At 44.1% G+C, this 18,734-nt stretch overlaps 1 protein-coding gene across 2 annotated transcripts in view; it reads right to left on the minus strand.

The window, feature by feature from the left end:
* Positions 1 to 18,734, minus strand: part of PHF2 (PHD finger protein 2) — a 732,343-nt gene that overhangs the window by 192,518 nt on the left and 521,091 nt on the right. For both annotated transcript variants that reach the window (XM_069643584.1, XM_069643583.1), the window contains exons 6-7: positions 13,570 to 13,756; positions 1,654 to 1,816 (exon numbers count right to left, since the gene is read on the minus strand). In XM_069643584.1, the coding sequence (XP_069499685.1) occupies positions 1,654 to 1,816; positions 13,570 to 13,756 (350 nt within the window). The remainder of the gene's footprint in view (positions 1 to 1,653; positions 1,817 to 13,569; positions 13,757 to 18,734) is intronic.

The following is an 18,734-nucleotide window of genomic DNA, read 5'->3' on the forward strand; positions in this document are numbered from 1 at the left end:
CCCCCTGAACCTTTTGAATCCAATGTCATAACTTACTTGCTACGAAAAGAATCATCTGCACATTGAACAACTTAGACAGCGTCTGTATTCCTTCGTTATGCCACCCACGGGTCACTGGTCCCCCAGTGCCTCCATCTGACTTTTGAGACTCTCATGCCCCAGATAAGGTTGACTTCTAAAGTTTAGGCCTACACAAAGTTATTTAACTTGCCAGTATTGCTTTTTAGTAAATGTTTGTTGAATAATTTCCTAACCTAAAGCTACTCTCGATACTTACCTGTTTCTCATCTAAAAAAGTCTACCATTTAACTGAGTATTGCTACAGCAAATGTCCTACTGAATAGATGTGTGAAACCTTCCTAACCTAAAATGCATTTTTAGTTTAGCATTACCCTATTGTATAAAATAAATAACCCTATGTTTAAATAACTACAGTGTGTAAGTGTTTCCTTGACTATAAGTGTACTCAAAGGTCTTTGTACTCAACTACAGTCCTCCTCCCTCCTAGACGAAGCCTGGCTGCTCGACCATAGCCGCCAAACCTTTTGGGTACTTCAGGCAAAAGTTGGAGCCCTGTGCATCTAATAGTGAATCTTTCTACCACAGGTGGACGTTAGTAAATATATGCACTGGATCCCCAGCCGTGGCTAAGTGGCTATCTCTCGAGGAGGCAGAATGGGCACTCTTCTGGCCATTGTCTGTGAAATGGGGAGCACTCTGATTTCAAGTTGAAAAGATTAGATGAATCCATAACAGGCTGCGGCTAAGTAATTTGGTAAGCTTTTCCTCTGCTGAGTCAAAGGTGGCTGTTGCTGTAGTGCTCTTTGCCACAGATATGCTAATATACAGATGCCTGATTACAACAGATAAGTGACAAGCTTTCCTTTATTATGTGGTAATATGTTGTATCTGTTTGCTAAAAGAATACATTACAGACACAAGTTATAACCAGCTGTTGCTGTAACGGTTTTCAGATGACAGGATTATTGATGAAATTGTCCCTTTCTCAGTTCTGAAACACCAGTGCCAAAAATGGTGACTTGTGGTACTTTTATCATTGCCGCCGGGCCGTGTGCGTGTTTCAAAATATGAAGAACTGCTAGAAAAGGCAGAGTCATAATTATCACCAGACTCAACTCCAAGAACACCACTATTCCAAAACAACCATGCACATAGCAAAAGAAATATCAACATATTTGACCTCTTTTAAACTAATGTACTGTAACAGGATTTGCAGACATCATAATATTTAAATGAAAGGTTGAGGTATAAAATTCATCGATTCAAACGACCATTGATTGTAAATGATAAAGGCATGTGTTGGTCATTCAGAAACCATTCGAGGCAATAGGTTTGTTAGCATGACCTACTGTGAATCATGGTCATGCCCTGCAGGACAAAAACACTCAGCAAGACGGAAGTGAATCTGGAAAAGCATAGCCACCGCCAATCAGATTGCTTATCGTTAACACAATGAAATAAACGCAGGCTGATAAATATCGGAAGGAACATGCATTAATCAAGAAAAACAATTTAAATATATAAAGCCCCTCTACAGTCTAAAAACGAAAATGGGACTTCCAAAGAAAAATTGATTATTCCGACATCATTGGGGAAACACAGCATCTTCCCAATTGGGTATCAACTTCTCACCTGTTGGAATAAAGAGGGTTTGCCCTTGTTTGACCGAACACTTGTAACACTTGTCCACTTGATCTGCAAAAAACATCTCGCCGTGGTTTGATGCCGATTGCCAACGTTCGTACAAAGAAATGTTTGCTGAAGCTGGTTTGATCAGATAGAATATTGTTTCTCCCTGAATAAAAAAAAAAAAATAAAATCAGTAAAGTGTAATCCAGAATCAAGTCAAACATAAATACATGTGTGAAATGTGAAATGTGCATGTGTCCTCATTTTTACCCCGTTGTATCTGAACAATGTTTTTTATTTTGGGTGGCTAGGAAAATTACGGATGTATGTGCTTCTTTACACACGTATTAATTCACTAGTTACCTATTATGTGGTGCGCCAGATGTTTTTGGACTACATCTCCCATTCTTCTTTCACACTGACAATACTGGCTTGGGATGATGGGAGTTTAAATCCTAAACCGCTGAAAAACTGCATAATGAGTAACCATGGTGAACGATACCACCTCACCAGGCATTTCTATTTAACGTGTAAAATATAGAGCTGACGGGTGCAACTTTTATTGCACATGAAATTCAAGTGGTGCAACAGTGACACAAATCTGTTGTCCTAGGTTAGGATAAGAAATCAAACTTTTATTCTGTGTGCATCTCCTTCGCCATTGTGCCTGTTCCAAACGGGGAGGGGGATGCAAAGCCTTTCCTTGCACAAAAAATAGCGCCTTGATAGTGAATTGCAATGTGCTTTTCTATGGGGCATCCTCCCACTTCAAATGTGCACAATTGTAGAGATATTTTAAGTTTGTGAATCACACTCAACACACTTCCCTTCATTTGCATAGTCAAACGTTTTGTGAATAGGCACTATGCGAAACAACAACATATCAAAATGCAGATGTTGAAGGACTGTGCTTAACAGATGCTACAGACAATTTACATTGACAGGTTCATTTTGGTGGCATGCCATCGAGCAAATATTCTAGTATGGAGGTGGTGGAAAGATCTCTGTGCATGTTATCAGCAGGAGAGGATGACCGGTCAGGCTTTCTTAGTTGCGAAGACTTTGGTGAAGCCATTGACCTGTAGGGTTGTAGAACATTGTTGTGGAGTCTGGCAAGTAGTCAGAGAAGACTCTTGCAGTGGAACAGGGAGGTTTGTGGCTTGAGTGGCTTGAGTGGTTAATGGGTGCCCAGAAGCAGAGTGCACAATGTGGAATGCAGAGAGTGATCGTTTCTGAGAAAGAGTGTTTGTAGTGACCCGAGTAGAGACTTGCATATAATGGAGAGAAATGGAGAGTGCGACCTGTTATGGATATTGAGCCATCTAGCCTATGGTGGTTTGTGCTGATGAATGTTCTTTGGGGAGATTGTATTGGATGCTCATGGAACATACCTCAATTTATCACATGGCTGTAAAGAGTAGAACACAGGAGGAGGAGAAGTGATATGACATGGGATTTAGCAGAGGGGTGTCAGTGGATACTCAAGATGTTCCATTGAGTAGGATGCTGGTCACGTGGCCAGGCCCTGTAACTCAGTTGCTCTGCCCACCTCCAGTTTTCACGCCTTCCAATCCTCTACTTAAGGACTGTAGGCCAGCTCCAGGCAAACAGCATTGAGTAGGCTGCTGGTCACGTGACCAGGCCCTGCCACTCAGTTTCTTCACCCACCACCTATTTAATCAGTCCTCCGTAGGCGTCATCACCTGCGTCCTGAGAAAAGGACATGCAAAGACAAGAACCTCACCTGTTTGAGGTGATAGGGCCAAGTGCCTGACCCACTAGCCTTCATTTCACCTAAAAACTAATCGATACTACTCCTACTACTCACCAAAATGCATCCCCATGTGTCACCTCCCCCCACAGCCATCCCCACTCTCACTACGGTCCGAATGGCCAAGTGCCCTGGACAGCAATGCTCACACTGCAGAGATCACTGACATCATACTGTCCAACCTTAATGTCGTGTTCATCACTGAAACATGGTTTACCCTTTTCTCACTGCATTTTCAATGTCCTCCTACCCCAAGGCTAGTGGGTCCAACATGCCGATCGGCCAGGAAGTGCAGGAGGTGAAGTGGCAATCATCCACAGGAGCGATTGGCCATGCTCCATCATCCCCTCTCCCAGAACAAGCTCATTTGAATTGCTCACCTGCCGGTTCCCTCATCGCACAAGGTGTCCATCCTCTTCCCCCTCATCTACAGAGCGCCTTACAGGAGTGACTCTTTCATTGCAGACATCTCTAACTTACTCTCCTCTGCCAAATTAGCACATTCAAACAATGTCTTTCCCAGGCTGACAACCACACTTGAAGCACGCTTTTCGCACTGATCGCTTCCATGACATTAAGCAAATTGTGCTCTCCCCCATGCACAACAAAGGCAACACCCTAGACTTAGGGCCTCATTACACGGTATGCGGTAACCATGGCGCTATTAGCGCCATGGTTGCCGCCGGTATTTTACATTGTCCGCCTTGGTGGATGGCAGAATTACCGGCCTACTCCAAGGTGAGCAGTGCCGGTAATTCCCCATTCACCAAGGCACTTCCCCATTCCCATGTTTGCCCCCATAGGGCTCAATGGGAATTGTGGTACCGTAATTAGCACCAAGGTCCCTTTACAGGCCCGTTCCTTAACGGCTGGTAAAACCAGTCGTTGAGGTCGGGTCCGGCAAAGGGACCTCGTAGTAAGGCAGTAAGGGTTCACCGGTACCGGTGCCCTTACCGGTACCGGTAAACCCTTACCGCATACCGTGTAATGAGGCCCTTAGTCTTCAATTGATCTCCCTGCATCACCTGTGCAGATCCTATCCCACTTGAATGGTCTGACCACGCCACCATCCCATTATCAGTCACTCACTCGGCTATGGCTCACAAAGGTCAGGCTAAACACCTCTTGTTCTTGTTGATGATGCAGTAATGGAAACAGAGCCGCTGGGGCTATCTCTGGTACACTCTCCCATCGGCGAAGAAGTGATTTCAATTCAGAAAAGGACTAAAGGCTCACCTCTGGAAGGAACTCATTGACCTTTAAAGTTGGTACACTCTCACCCACCCTCTTTGAATCATCCAAACCCTTGTGGACTGGCACTTACCTCCTGCATTTGTCTGTTTTAGGGTTTCAGGAGTCCAAAGTCAGTACACTACTGTGAAGATAGATTTTCAGAATCCGCTGTGTGGACAGATTCGTAGGGGCCTTCTATCAAGGTAGTGTGACTGAGCAGTAAGGTTTAGACTTAGGAGAGTGTGAGAGTGGTGAACTGTTCATTTATGCATTTGAGCCAGTGGCATCCGCGGACATCAGGCTCGTCACCATTAAGACAGCCCTCTTGGTGGGTCTTATGTCTGCACGCAGGGACAGTGAAATCCAGGCATTGGTGTCTTCAGAGTTGCACTACTTTTCATAAGGACAAGGTAGCGCTTAGAACTCACCCTGCATTCTTACCTAAGGCAGTCTCCTTGTTTCACCTGAATGAGGAGATAGTGCTACCTACTTTCTTTGCGGACCCTAAGGACGAAGCTCAGAGGGTACTGCACTGTCTAGATGTTCGGCGTGCTCTAAAATTTTACCTAGACAGAACCGAGAGCTTCTGCAAATTAGAGGCTCTCTTTGTCACCTTTGATGGGTCAAAACCCGGCTATCAGGCTTCCAAGGCCTCCATAGCAAGATGGATGGTAATGACCATCAAGGAGGCCTATGAGGGGCAGCACAAACCACTCCCGACAAATATGCATGCCCACGCTATCAGAGCCAAGGCCACAGCAGTTGCTTTTCAGAGGCAAGTTCTGTGGTAGGTCATCAGCAAGGCGGCTACTTGGGCTATGCCTTCTGCACGCACTACTGCTTGGATGCCAGCTCCGGATCCGATGCTGCATTTGGACAGGCAGTATTAAGGAACTTGTTTTCTTAGGAAGGTCACGGGGGCTACATTCAGTTGTAATCACCCGTACAGTATGGTCAAATATCCTTCTATTAACATCCCTGAATCCTTGTGAGTAAGGCCATCACCCTTTATGTGTTGTGCTAATATAACACAAACCATCTGATGATAAATAGAATTTATGACAGAGAACAACACACCTGCTCCCTTAAATGCACTGTGCAATAGCATGATCCGGTCACCATCCAGCTGTGTGTGTCTCAGCACCTGCATAAAATATTACCACTGAGAGAGCCTGTTATGCTGATCTGAGGTAATCTACAGTCAAAGTTCCACGCCCTCAAATGTCTTCCCCAGTTACACCCCAATGAGGTGATTTGAGGTCATGGAATCCACATAGGATACCATTTACTAAATATTCTAAATTGAGGAACATTTGCTGCACATCTCGGTCTGTGAAGGAAGTGACTGCGAAACATGGTCACTTGGACCCAGCTGTAGCACATGCTGCTTATGAGCTCTGGCAATGCCTTTTAACATCTGGAGCTTTTTTGTCACTGCAAGACTGCTTGACTGAGGGGCATCATTGAGCAAATGAAAGGCTGTAGTGCCACCTCTGCCATCACCTGTGATCAGCTTCTGCAAGACTGGCAGAGGCAAGATATTTTCAGTGGCTAAACCTGTAATTAAGGCCAACAAGGTGCAGCCTGCACGCCCCTGGAATGCCATCACAAAACCTAGAAGAATTTCAGAATTTTCCTTGATAAAAGATCCTTTCAGTGGTATGTGTTGAGCAACCAGGATCCTCTATGCTAGAATAATGACACAAATAGCCCCAAGTTCCCAGTTAATACTACCCCTGTGCTCTCTGATTTAGAATGTGTTGCAGTCCGTGCAAGGGGTCAGCAGCATGGCTAGATGCAAGATGTTCAATAATCCGGCCTGGTTACTATGATTGATGCTTTTATAATGGAATCAAGAGGATGAGGGAGATAGTGGTGTCTGAAAACGAAGGAAAATCGTTTTTGACTCTATTAACGTTAAATATAAATGTTTGATATGTGTTTGTCATAAGACCCAGATTTTTCAACTCCAAAACTAGGAGACCACCACTGACGCCCAACTCTAAGGACCCACATTTCCGTTTTTTCCTTTAGCCAGTTTGTTAATTTGTTTGGATTGAGGACACCCTAGTTGAATTGCAAGCATGAATCGAGAGCATGTTAGACTGAGAACAACAACAAGTCTGACAAAGGTTTGCATGAAGCAAAAATTGGGTCTACAGCTGTCGAGTTGTGTGGCTGAAACCAATATCTTCTTTGGTGTTCATTAAGATGGAACAAACTACTCTGATGAATGCAGTTGATTAGCCCATTAACATAAGAGCACTATTGATACCATCAGCCCAGCATACATCATCACTCCTTGATAACCACACATCTCCACTTCCTTATCCTGGATGAATCTAGCCTGGAAACAATCTAGTGATTGTTGATTTTCTACATAGTATTACATATAGAAAAACTTCCAAACACATATTTTCTTTCATTTTCAGACACTACATCTCTATCTCCCTCATCCTCTGCCATTATAAAAGCATCAATCATATTAATCAGGCCGGATTATTAAACATCTCGCATCTAGCCATGCTGCCCACCTCTTGCTCTGACTGCACCACAAAAGTAATCTCCCATTCAAACCGCTTAAACAGACGATTAAGGTGGACATAACGTTCAAAGGTATTGAGTGAATAAAAGTAAGGTTTCTCTATGATTCCAAGAGGATAAAGCATGACCTAAATAAAGATGTTTTAGTTTAAAATAAATACAATAATGAAATGTGCTGGTTGATATGTGAATGCACATGTGTGAGTCCGTGAACCAGGCAAAGTAGAGATCGCAGCAGATTATGCTCTCTCATGTAGCTCTACTAATTGTGATGTTAGTGAGAGTTAAGTTATTTTAAGGGAATGCAAAGGACAGTAGGGCACACATATATTACACTGTGAGTAGTATTATAGGTTATGTGCCGATTATGCACGTGTGCGGAAATGAGAAATATGATTACATATTGTCGAACAATGGTCCAGGCTGATATTGAAATGTCCTAAATGTTTCACTGCATTTTGGCTTTTCATGACAGTGCACTGCCACATTCTAAATTTCTGCAAGACTCCAGGCCTCAACACCCATCATATTTAGATTTGCCTCCATCACCCTCTCAGTGGTGCAGTGCAAGTGACGCATACTATTGAACAGTGCAACAAAGTAACTGCTTTCATCATTGCGGCTGCCACTCAACATGAAACTCCTCAACATTTATTTTTATTTAATTGTTTGAAGCGCATACCTATCTTGAGAGCAGCGGAGCGCTTTACAGAGTGTGGGTAGCCAGCATTTTGGCTGCCATGTTTTAACAGTAGCGCATTACTGTGAGGTTTGTGCATTAGTATGTCCGTGCATTGGAATTACTCCTTGGTCAGGTGCTGTTGAAAGAGACATGTTTTGAGAGATTTGCGGAATTGGGCAATTGTGTGGACATTTCAAGCCAACACCGGGATCGAGTTCCAGAGGGTGGGTGCATGACAAGAAGAGGATTGTTTGCGGGTCCTCCTTTTGTGGACGAGTTGTGATTCAAGCCGGTTGGTCCATTTGCTATGTGAGGAATGTATGCCACCAGATATGTGGAGCTTAGCCACCAGGTACGCTGGTGTTCTACTTGTGACTGTTTTGTAGATGATACATGCAGTCTTGGACAGTATCCTGGCTTGCAGTGGAAGCCAATGTAGTTTGCATAGGATGAGGGTAATTCGGTCAAATATATGTGCCCCTGTAATAAGATGTGCTGCAGCATGGTGGACTGCTTTTAGTGAAGCCAAGTGAGCAGCTCGGAGCCCTGTCAGGAGAGCATTTCCCCCATCGAAGTGCGAGACCACAAGGACCTGCACTATGGTCTGGCAGTCCTGTGGCGGGATGAAGGGTAGAGAGTCTGAGTCTGGCTATTTGGGACTTCTAGGCTATGTGTTTCTGGAAGGACAGATTGCTGTCAGTGGTGAAGCCAAAAGATTTTGTTGAGACAGAGTTGTGGATGAAATCATTCTAGGTGCATATCATTGAGCCATTGTTGGACAAGTTGTTTTTATCAGGCGGAACGATGAAGACAAATTCAGTCTTAGATGGGTTTGGTTTGCGGTAAACTGTTGACATCCAGAACTGCATGATGACTAGGTGATCGTGTAGATAAATTATGTCCTGCATGCTATTTACTCTGATGTACAACTGAGTATCATCTGTGTAGTAGTGGTGGATGTCTATATCGGGATCTTTCAGGAGAGTGCCCAGAGGCCATCTAAAATTTAAATAGGATTGGTCATAGAATGCAGCCTTGGGGGACTCCACAGGAGACCTGGAGTTGGTTAGAAGGCAACAAGTTCATCTGGACAGCCTGGTGTCTGCCTGAGAAGTAGGAGGTAAGTTAATTTAGATCTGTGTCGCATCCTTCTCTCCCATCCTATCAGCAAGGAGGGAGAGAAGGATGTGGTGGTTGACGGTGTCGAGTGCAGCCAAGCATTCAAGGGGAGGAGGAGGCATGAGTCACCCTTATCCATGATTTGGAGAGCATCATCCACCATCTGGATGGTGGCTGATCCGATGCTACACTTTGGGCGGAACCCTGACTGATAGTGATTTAGGAGGTGGAATTGTTCCATTCTGGTGAGTAGTTGTGTAGCAACAACTTTTTCCCAAGGTTTTACCAATACATGGGAGGTTTGTAATGAGCCTGTAGTTGGCCAGGTCATCTGCATCTAGGGTTGCTTTTTTCAAAAAAGATCGTATGAGACTATTCCTGAGGGTGTCAGGAATGTTTCTTCTGCGAGGGAAGCATTAATGATGCTTAGGAGCGCACTCAGTGCTGGGCCCGTCACTTGTTTAATGTTGGAGGCTTGAACTATTTCATCACAGTAAGAAGTAGGTTTGAGGGAGGCAATCATTTTTAGGAGAACCAGGGGAAAGAGAGGAGAGAATTTGGTCCAGAGGGGCAGTGTGCGTGTGTCAGAATGTGCCCTGCCCTTCCCCTGCTCCTCAGCTGAACCTTCTGATCTGCTGTCCTTGGAAGAGGATGATGATTTCTTCTGGGATCTTGAATTCTCCCTTGGTGTCTTATCCTTTGATTTCCTATCGTGTAGATAAGGTATGGCTCCCTCAGAGGCCACCTTGACAGGGATTGGCACCTGTCTGAGGGGAACTCCGGGGGGCCAAACCCCAAAGATCAGGGAAAAAGCCGGATGGCGCCAAAAAACCCTGATGCAGTGTTCTTCTGTGGGTAGGTCCGGGTTGTTAAGGGAATGCACACAATTGGGAAAATGAGTATGTCCTGGGTCTTGACCTTGAAAAGAAGATATACTCTGGGGTGCAGATCTTGAAGATACCGAAGGATTGGGCGAGTATGACTGCAGCGTAAATCCAAGGAATAGGTCTGGAAACTAGAATGATGCAGCCAATGTCAGCCGCTGTGTGAACGAAGGGTGAGCACACGTAGAATGAAGGAGAGACGGTTTGGAGTACCACAGAAGGAAAAGGTAAGAAGCAATACATTAGGAACCCCCTTACCAGAAATAGAGAGATCCCATGAAAGGAAACAGTAGGGAGCACGGGGAGCCGTAGGAAAAGGCGGAACCGGAGAAGCGGAACTGAAAGCTAGAATGGCGTAGACCCGGCAAGGAAAACAAAAGAGAGGAGGATAGTAGCGAGCGGGCGCTGAAAAGAAAAGGAAGCAGAAAACTTCAGTGGAAGCTCAGCGAAGTAGCCGGACTGAAAGGAGAAAAAGAGGTATTAACGAACTCTTTAGGAAGGCAAAGGAGGGCTGCTAAGCGTGGTTAGCTGCGGAGTGCTGAGTATCAGTAAGCAGATCCAACGCACCGGTTGGTGGGCAGAGCTTAGTAATATACCCACGGCAGCCATATTAGGTGAGGACTAGACCGCCTGATAAGGAACTCTAAACTGCAGTGCGTTTCCAAGAATGCCAGAGTTTCCATGGTCGAATCCTGACAGCGTGCTAGGCTGCCGGGAATCCTAATTCTGTGAGTCGTTCATTCAATGATCCCTCAGATTTTGTCTATTGTTTCAGTAAGAAAATGTGTTGATTCCGTCAACTTTTTCCTGAGTTGCTGGTACCTCGGGGTTGGATAAGAGTTTGGTACAATGCTATACTACTTCAAAGAGGGCTTTGTTCCTATTACAAGCTGCCGCAATGGTGGTGGAGTAGTAAGCACCTTTCGCCTCAGTAATCAGAATACTACGGTTTGTTTGCAGAGATTTGAGGTTGATGAGGTCTCTGAGTTATGGTTTTAGAGCCACCATTTTATCTAGGTTCTGATTGAGCATTTGTTGGAGGTTATCTCAGGAGTGTACCGGTGAGGCAGATGGTTTGGTCTTAGCCCAGCTGGATTTTAGGGGGTATGAGTGTCCACCAGTTTATTAGCAGATTTGCTGAATAATTCCAGGATGCCAGAGGCATTCCCTGCAGTGGGGAAGTCTGCAAATTTTGCTTCTAGTTCATTGACCAGGAAGGTTTTGAATGAGCCGCGTTGAGTAAGGAGTTTTAAAATATGAATGTCTGAAACATATTCGTGAACTGCTAATTCTACTTCTTTTCAATGTAACATCCAACATTTGAGTGTTTGCTGTTAGTTTGGAACACAGCTCAGTTGTCTGTTCCATCTTTGTTTGTCAATGGGATCCAAGATGCTGAGTGAGGTCGGTAAATTGACGCTCGAGTTAAAGACACATCCTGAAAATGATGCTACAATAGGTATGAAAACTCAAACAGATACCAGCAAAAAGTTGACATTCTAGCATGACTGTGTTTAATGTTTTGCTAGGATTTTTCTACGTTTTAAGGGTATGCTTAATAGGGAAGGGTATTGAATCCTTTTGCCCATTTTCCATAAACAGTATCGCCATGGGAATGTGTTTTGCACATTGTATTACTTTTACAGGTATGCCATCAACTTCTCCATTTATTCTGTTGACCTTGGAAAGGGTACATACTGCCAACTCCATGCCATGAACCTTGGAACTCTTGAAAACGAGAGTCCTGAAAGATCTCATATGTTCAAAAGCAAGAGAAATGTGTGCAATATTCAGAAGGAATATTTTCATACCTCCTTTTTTAATATAAATAACCTATCATGGTTTTAGCCTACAATCAAGGTCTAGTAGGCTGTCTGAGGCCAGAACCTGCAAATTCGAGCGTCAATTTACCGACCTCACTCAGCATCTTGGATCCCATTGACAAACAAAGATGGAAGAGACAACTGAGCTGTGTTCCAAACTAACAGCAAACACTCAAATGTTGGATGTTACATTGAAAAGGAGTAGAATTAGCAGTTCACGAATATGTTTCAGACATTCATATTTTAAAACTTCGAGGCAATCGTATGTGGCAGAACACACCTTTTCTACCACTGAAATTCAGAGACTGACAATATGTGGTTAATAAAACAAGACAATGCAATGTGTAACAGACACATACAAGTTGCAGTAACATGTGTAACAAATGAATATGCTTGTTAATAATCTGGCATTACTTTCAACCCGCTTGTGCATTTTAGGGAGAGTACATGAACGTGTATTGCGTGCAGCACAGACTTTAGTGGCCGATTCTCAGTGCTCAGAAAGGACCATACTTCCACCTTCTATGATAATGTGAGTCAAGTGGCTCTTGACGGTTAAGAGACGAGTTGCATCATTTTATGGGGGAAATTTCCCATGCAGGGTGGCAGTCCCTTCTGTCAGTGGCTGTATTTTCTTAAGTAATATGTTTCAGAGCAGATCTACACTTCTGGAGAAACCTGTCTTTAGCATCCCATGTGGAAGAAAACCATCAACACTGAGGAAACTGGAGTTTGTGGAGAGGGGTCATTTCGGAGCAGGTGCACCAGCACGTAGTACATGCCTGCCCCGGTGCATCAGGTTCAACTTCCATGCTTTGTAATTAAGTAACTTAATGGGGCACTGTGCATAATAACAAGCCAGATCAATAAATGATGTGACACACCTGGTGAACTTTTTTTTAAAATAAATCTAAACATCATTAGTTTTCTATATCTATTTTACTCATTTGCCTTCCTCCTTCATCCATTGTTGGGTATTCTAGAAAGTTCACACCCAGAAAAGTGATCTTTGGACAGGGGCCAAAAGGACCCAAAGGCCCAGAGTCATCTTCTATTCACACATATTGGGAACAGTACCTCCAAATAAGGCATATTCCTCATCAGACAAATCCCAATGCTTCGAGAAAATTTTACATAGCATGGCTTCCTGCATATTAGTGCCCAGTGAGGGACAATCAGATTACAACAAACATTCTGATTGGCCCTCGCTGAGTGGTTACCCGCCTCAGAAAGACTTACCTACTACAGTTCGGAGTGCTTCATCCCTCGAAGTTCCTTCCCTTTCTTTGTCTGACTGCCATGGAAAGGGAGAAGGGACTACCGGTAGTCCCTTCGACACGATCCATGTGGGCAATTTCTTTGCTTTCTTTTTTCTACTATCTTTATAATGGCTGCCATTGAAATGAAGAAGGGACTACATGTAGTCCCTTCTACTCGATTCATGGCAGCCATTTTTGTGTATTTTATTTGCTCAAGTTGGGGAACAGTTTACACCCGGTTTACCATTCGAGTAAACATACCATTAGTAAGCCGGTACAACGTGCCGGGGAACTAATAGCAATAGAAGACACAGAGGAGAGCATTCCCAGTCGAGTATTGCCCCCCGGGCTATGCCAAAGCCCTTGCTTCGCTCAGGCTTGTAACTCTCGCTCCGGGGCATTACCCGTCCAGTAATGTCCCCACTTCTCAGGTTCTATTGCTTTAATAGTGCTCTGTGGACGTCAATTATGTAATGTGTGCATCACCTTTTAATGCATTGCAAGCCATCATTGTACCTTTCACATACATATCCTGAAAGCCACAGTACGTTTTTTGAGTACACCGGAAAAACCTGCTTTAAGGAAGTTAAAAAAAAAAACTTACTTTTAGGACATGATGCCAAGCAGAGGCCCCTCCAGATTCTATGTGAAAGTCGGTGTAGCTGTCCTTCACACATATTAGGCAATACTTAGTCACTTTTGGCTTTGCGAGAAGAGCATCATCTGGCCAATGGTTTTCCACCCATGACATCTTCTTCACAATGTCTGGTGACTCCACCAAACTTGACATTCTTTAAATGGAGAAGAAGAGAATATGGCAATAAATAAGTTGCATTTAGTATGTTAACTCATTTGATTAAAGGTTTAATAAGTCAATCTAGCTATGAAAATGTGATCATTCAGTTTAAATAAAAAAGGATGTATCCTACAGAAAAGACAAATGACATTGACAATAATTGTGGTCATGTTTTTGATATTTGCCAACTGATTTCAAACACTTGCCGCTGTAGACATGATTGGGTAGTTCCTCCAAACGACCTCTTTCTTTCAAAACCTGAACAGGTGACTATGCATGCCTACACCTTCCATGCTCCTGCCCACCTACCCAAAAGTCACTGATGTTTCGCAACACGTTTCAATGCGTTTTTTTACAAGATATATGGTTGAACTACAATATCCACTTGAAAGGGACTTTGGGGATGGTGATGAGACGACAAGAGAGTTAGAACCAGCCGCATCAGAATCACCATTGATCAATTCAATCGTTACTCCTGCATTCCCTCTTTCCCAAATGGCTGGGAACAGCCAGTAACACTGGCCGATCTTGTATGGACATCATGCAAAATTAAAGAGAAATACTTTAAAATACAGAAGTAGTTCTCAGGCCGGTCCAGCAAACCACCAGGAGGGACACATGCATCTGGGAAGGTGTAAAATAAATGCTGCTCTGGTCACTGAGCCACAGGACATTGATGAGCCCTTAGTCCACACCTGTTGCTAATCTACCTGGCAATACATGACTGAGTTGCCTTATTGAAAGCAGAAGGCCCATCATAAGCGTAGAAGGGGACTGGCCGTGAAGAACGTTGGTCTTTTTAAATACAATTTGAGAGCCTTATATTATGTAAGGTGTTTTTCGATAGGCTAAAAGATGTGGAGCGTAATCTCCTGGATTTGATTAAATGCCTTTTTTTCATGAAAGTGGGAACCTTGAAAGAATAAAAAACCATTAGCAAATCATTGGAAAGTAAAGCTTGCTGTTCGCCTATTCCTACTGCAGATGCTATAGTCGTTTAGAATAATGCTTTCCATGAGCCAAGGTCTAAATAACTAATTACATTTCTTTAAAAACCTACTGATTTATGGAATCCGGAATCCAGAACTAATATAAGCTCCCGTTGTGGAGTTGGATGCTTCATTGTAGCATTTTAAAGTAACCTTCCCTCAACATGATATTTAATAACTTAAAAGGGTGTGATCTGGCTTGCTAAAATAAGCCATAATAGCCGATAAGATAAATGTTAACAAGTAGTAAAAGCCTTTCGTAATCACATGAGGCATAGACCTCCATCTAGAATGGTGCACATTGTTACACAATTTTGTTACTGCAAAGTAACAGATAGTGTTGACAGTCTGGCATGCTATCCCTAGCTTATGTGTACAGGTGCTCGCAATGCTCCTCCGAGTCAAGAACCTTAAATTGATTACTTTCCTGTCCACATGTAATTGTGTGTTAAAGAAGTGCACCCTATTGTCATAAAGAATAAAGTAGCATGTGTAGCAAATCACTACCAAAACGTGTAACCCGAAACTCGGATATGCAGCCTACAGGCACTCATATACTTCTCAAGACCCTTTTTTCCCGCACCCCACTGCAGAGAGGTAGGGTGGGTCCATCTATAAAGACCATAAGTTGTAAGTAAGGTTTGTCTTCTGATGATTGTAAATCGGTTTAGAGTCATATGCTATGCACACATTAACAAGCAGTATTTGCCTCTGGTGGTGGGTGTGCAGTTGCCACATTTGTAAATAAATGCTGTACAAATGTGTGTTCCACTTGTGAGTCTGTAGTGTTTGATGGAAGTATGAAAGTGTGAATTGCACATCATTGTAATATGGAATGTGCTATCAGACCCTCAACTTGTCACAGCAGGACCACCAGCAATGACCAACCCATCTTCCTTATCAGTTCACTGGCCTAAAGAACACCCACAACCACTTACATACCAGTAAGGATAATCTGCAACCGGCCTGAAGCGTCACTCAGGCAAAAGAGTACCCAGCCACACTTACACCAGCACCTATCATGCCCCGGCTCTAATCAGTGCCTTGATCAATGCCAGATCTGTCCAAGCTCTCCCACTAGATAGTCATAACCTCATAATTCCCAAAAATCTAGACCTTCTCGCCATCACAGAAACCGTGCTACATAACGCATCTGGCCTTGCCCTCTCTATAGCCATCCCACCAGGATTCCCAATCCACCGCAGCGACTGTCTATAGGCCAGACGTGGCGGGGTAGCTCTGAATGCCAAAAACAGTTTTAACAACAAAGTTCAGTTCCTCCCAAATACCCAATTGTGACCTGCTCTCACTCAAATTAATCACTCTCCCACCTCTCCACCATCAACATGTACATCATTTACCGGCCCCCAGGCCTGACACTCACCTTCGAAGAGGATGTCCTGCTGTTACAAACCAGAAATTACCACTAGTACACCAATCAAAGGATACAGATAGGTATTCAAAAGGATACACTTGGAGTCGCCCCTGAGTGACGAGGAGTAGAGCGACGTCCGTCGATATTAGACCTTCCAACTAATGTCACTCTCTAGCTGAGTGAATTCGACAGCTAAAGACAGTAATTAGTGGAAAGGGTGTGTAAGGAACCAAAAACCACCGGACTGTGAAAAGAAATTAGAATGACTTTAGAGCCTATGCCACGATCATATAACAAGCTATTAGTCTTTCTGAGGAACACTAACCTGTGATTAGGACAGTCACCGCTAGAATCCAAAGTCAATAGGTTTTCCCAGGAACAACAAATGGGAAAGTAGTCAGTATGGGAACTAACCCGGATGGAACGAGGGCTGCACTAGAGTCGGGTTGGTGCACCCAGGATAGCGTCCATCGAGTCCAGGGCACTAGTCCTGCATGGAGAACCCCCAAAGGTATAGTGGATAATGGTGATCAAGATTCCAGGTGATTGATGACTGGTAAAGTCCTTGTAGGATCAGTGAGGTAAATAATGTTCAGAATGGGATCGCAGAAAGAAAAGGGAAAGCTACCGACTGATGGCCCAGCCAGCTGCTCCGAATGGAATTGGAGCACTGGAAAGCTGTAAAGATGCTCCGTAAGGGAACGTGGTGAAATGCCAACTGTTGGCCGAGCCGGCCGCTCCGAGTGGAATCGGAACACTGGAAAGCTGTAAAGATGCACCACAGGGGAACACAGTGAAATGCCGACAGTTGGCCAAGCCGGCTGCTCCGAGTGGAATCTGAGAACTGGAAAGTTTGTAAAAACTGGAGTTGTGGGGAATGAACTCCGAGCTCCGAACAGGAAACGATCAGAAGCAACGTACCAAGAACACTTCTGGGTTAAATACTTGTCACGTGAACACTCGCGTGATATGCATATGCCTGAACACAGTACCACGTGACAAGACCAGAGTATAACGATGAATGCAATTCCTGCCGCATCAATCAACGCGCATGCAGGATAAATCAAGCGTTTACCATACGCTGTGCCTTAATAAAGACGTTTCCCCGGGAGTTTGCTAAATAGACTCCAGTGAGTATAAAACGGTCTAGCATTTCTATGAGCCAGGTGACCTCAGTTGTCTGGGCTTGACAGGGCAGACGGGCTTGACAGGGCAGACAGGCATGACACCTGCATGCCCTCAACTCTAACATTAAGCGGATGTCAAAAATAATTTTATTAGGTAACTTCAATCTAGGGCTTAATGACAAAGAAGCTGTTGACCAATGCAACCGTTGTAGCCACCTCCCTTCACACCCTAGAGGCAATTCAAAGGATTGCCAATCCTACCCACTCTAAAGGCAGCACCATGGACTGGCTGTCAGGTGTCAACTGCCAAGTCTCTGTACCATCTAACATGCATTCCCAGTGGACAGACCACCAAGTCATTTTATTCGCAATTCCGACCGCCAGTCCACCGTCACCAACCACTCCACCTTTACCGCCCACCATCGCTATAGAAGCTCTTTAAACCTAACCAAAGAGAAAATTATGCCTCTACTAGGCAACCTACAGTCCACTCTCCCGCTAGGTACTAACTTCTCTCCCTGGCCAACCTTTACCATGAAATGATCACAAACGTTGTTGATGACATCGCACCTATGGCATCACGTAAAATCAAACCTACCACCCACCACAACTCTTGGGTTACCCACAACCTCAAGGAACTCTGTGCTAAAAAAGAAGAGGTGGAAAGCGAATGGAGAAGAACTCCATCACCCACCACTAAATCCCACTTCTCCAGTGCAGAAAAAGGTTACAAACAGGCCATCCTGCTAGCAAAAAAAGCAATATACAGCACTGGAATTGTGAATGTCAAGTCAAACACACAGAAGCTCTTTACCATCCTTAGAGAGCTCGAATTCCCGTCTGCACAGCCCTCCAAACTCACCAAAGATGACATTTCTTGCAGCAAAATCTAGAACGCCCTTCTAGGCAAAATGTCCAACCTCCAAGAAAAAATGTAATTAAAACAATACTCTAACAGGCCAAGTTTACCATCGCCACAATTAACTCCACGCTCGCCATCCCTCAAGGCTACCTACCGTTCCACTTGAACCCAGTCACTGTTACTTCCATGCTAAAAGGCCTGAAACTATCCAGGTGCAAAGACGACCCATGCCCAGCTTCAATCATTAAGGACTGCTCAGAAGCTTTGACACCTTTCATCACCACATCTATTAACACTTTGTTCTCTGCCTGTCTAGTCTCTGCCAGACTAAAGCAAGCTTGGGTACTGCCTCTTCGAAAGAATCTTCCCTCGACCCATCTATACCTACTAACTACTGACCTATCATGATAGTCCCATTCCTATTTAAACTCTTGGACAGAGAAGCCTACCTCCAAGTCCAGCAGTAGTTGGAGACCCACTGCATCCTAGGAACCGGCCAATCTGGCTTCCGTCTGTGTCATGGCACAGAATCAGCTTTGTTAGACCTTAAGATCCAGCTTGACGAAATCACAGATGCAGGAAAATCTTGTGTCCTTCTCTTAGAACTCTCTGCAGCATTT

Source organism: Ambystoma mexicanum, chromosome 2p, assembly GCF_040938575.1.
Source record: "Ambystoma mexicanum isolate Mex_15411 chromosome 2p, UKY_AmexF1_1, whole genome shotgun sequence".
Classification (NCBI taxonomy): Eukaryota; Metazoa; Chordata; class Amphibia; order Caudata; family Ambystomatidae; genus Ambystoma; species Ambystoma mexicanum.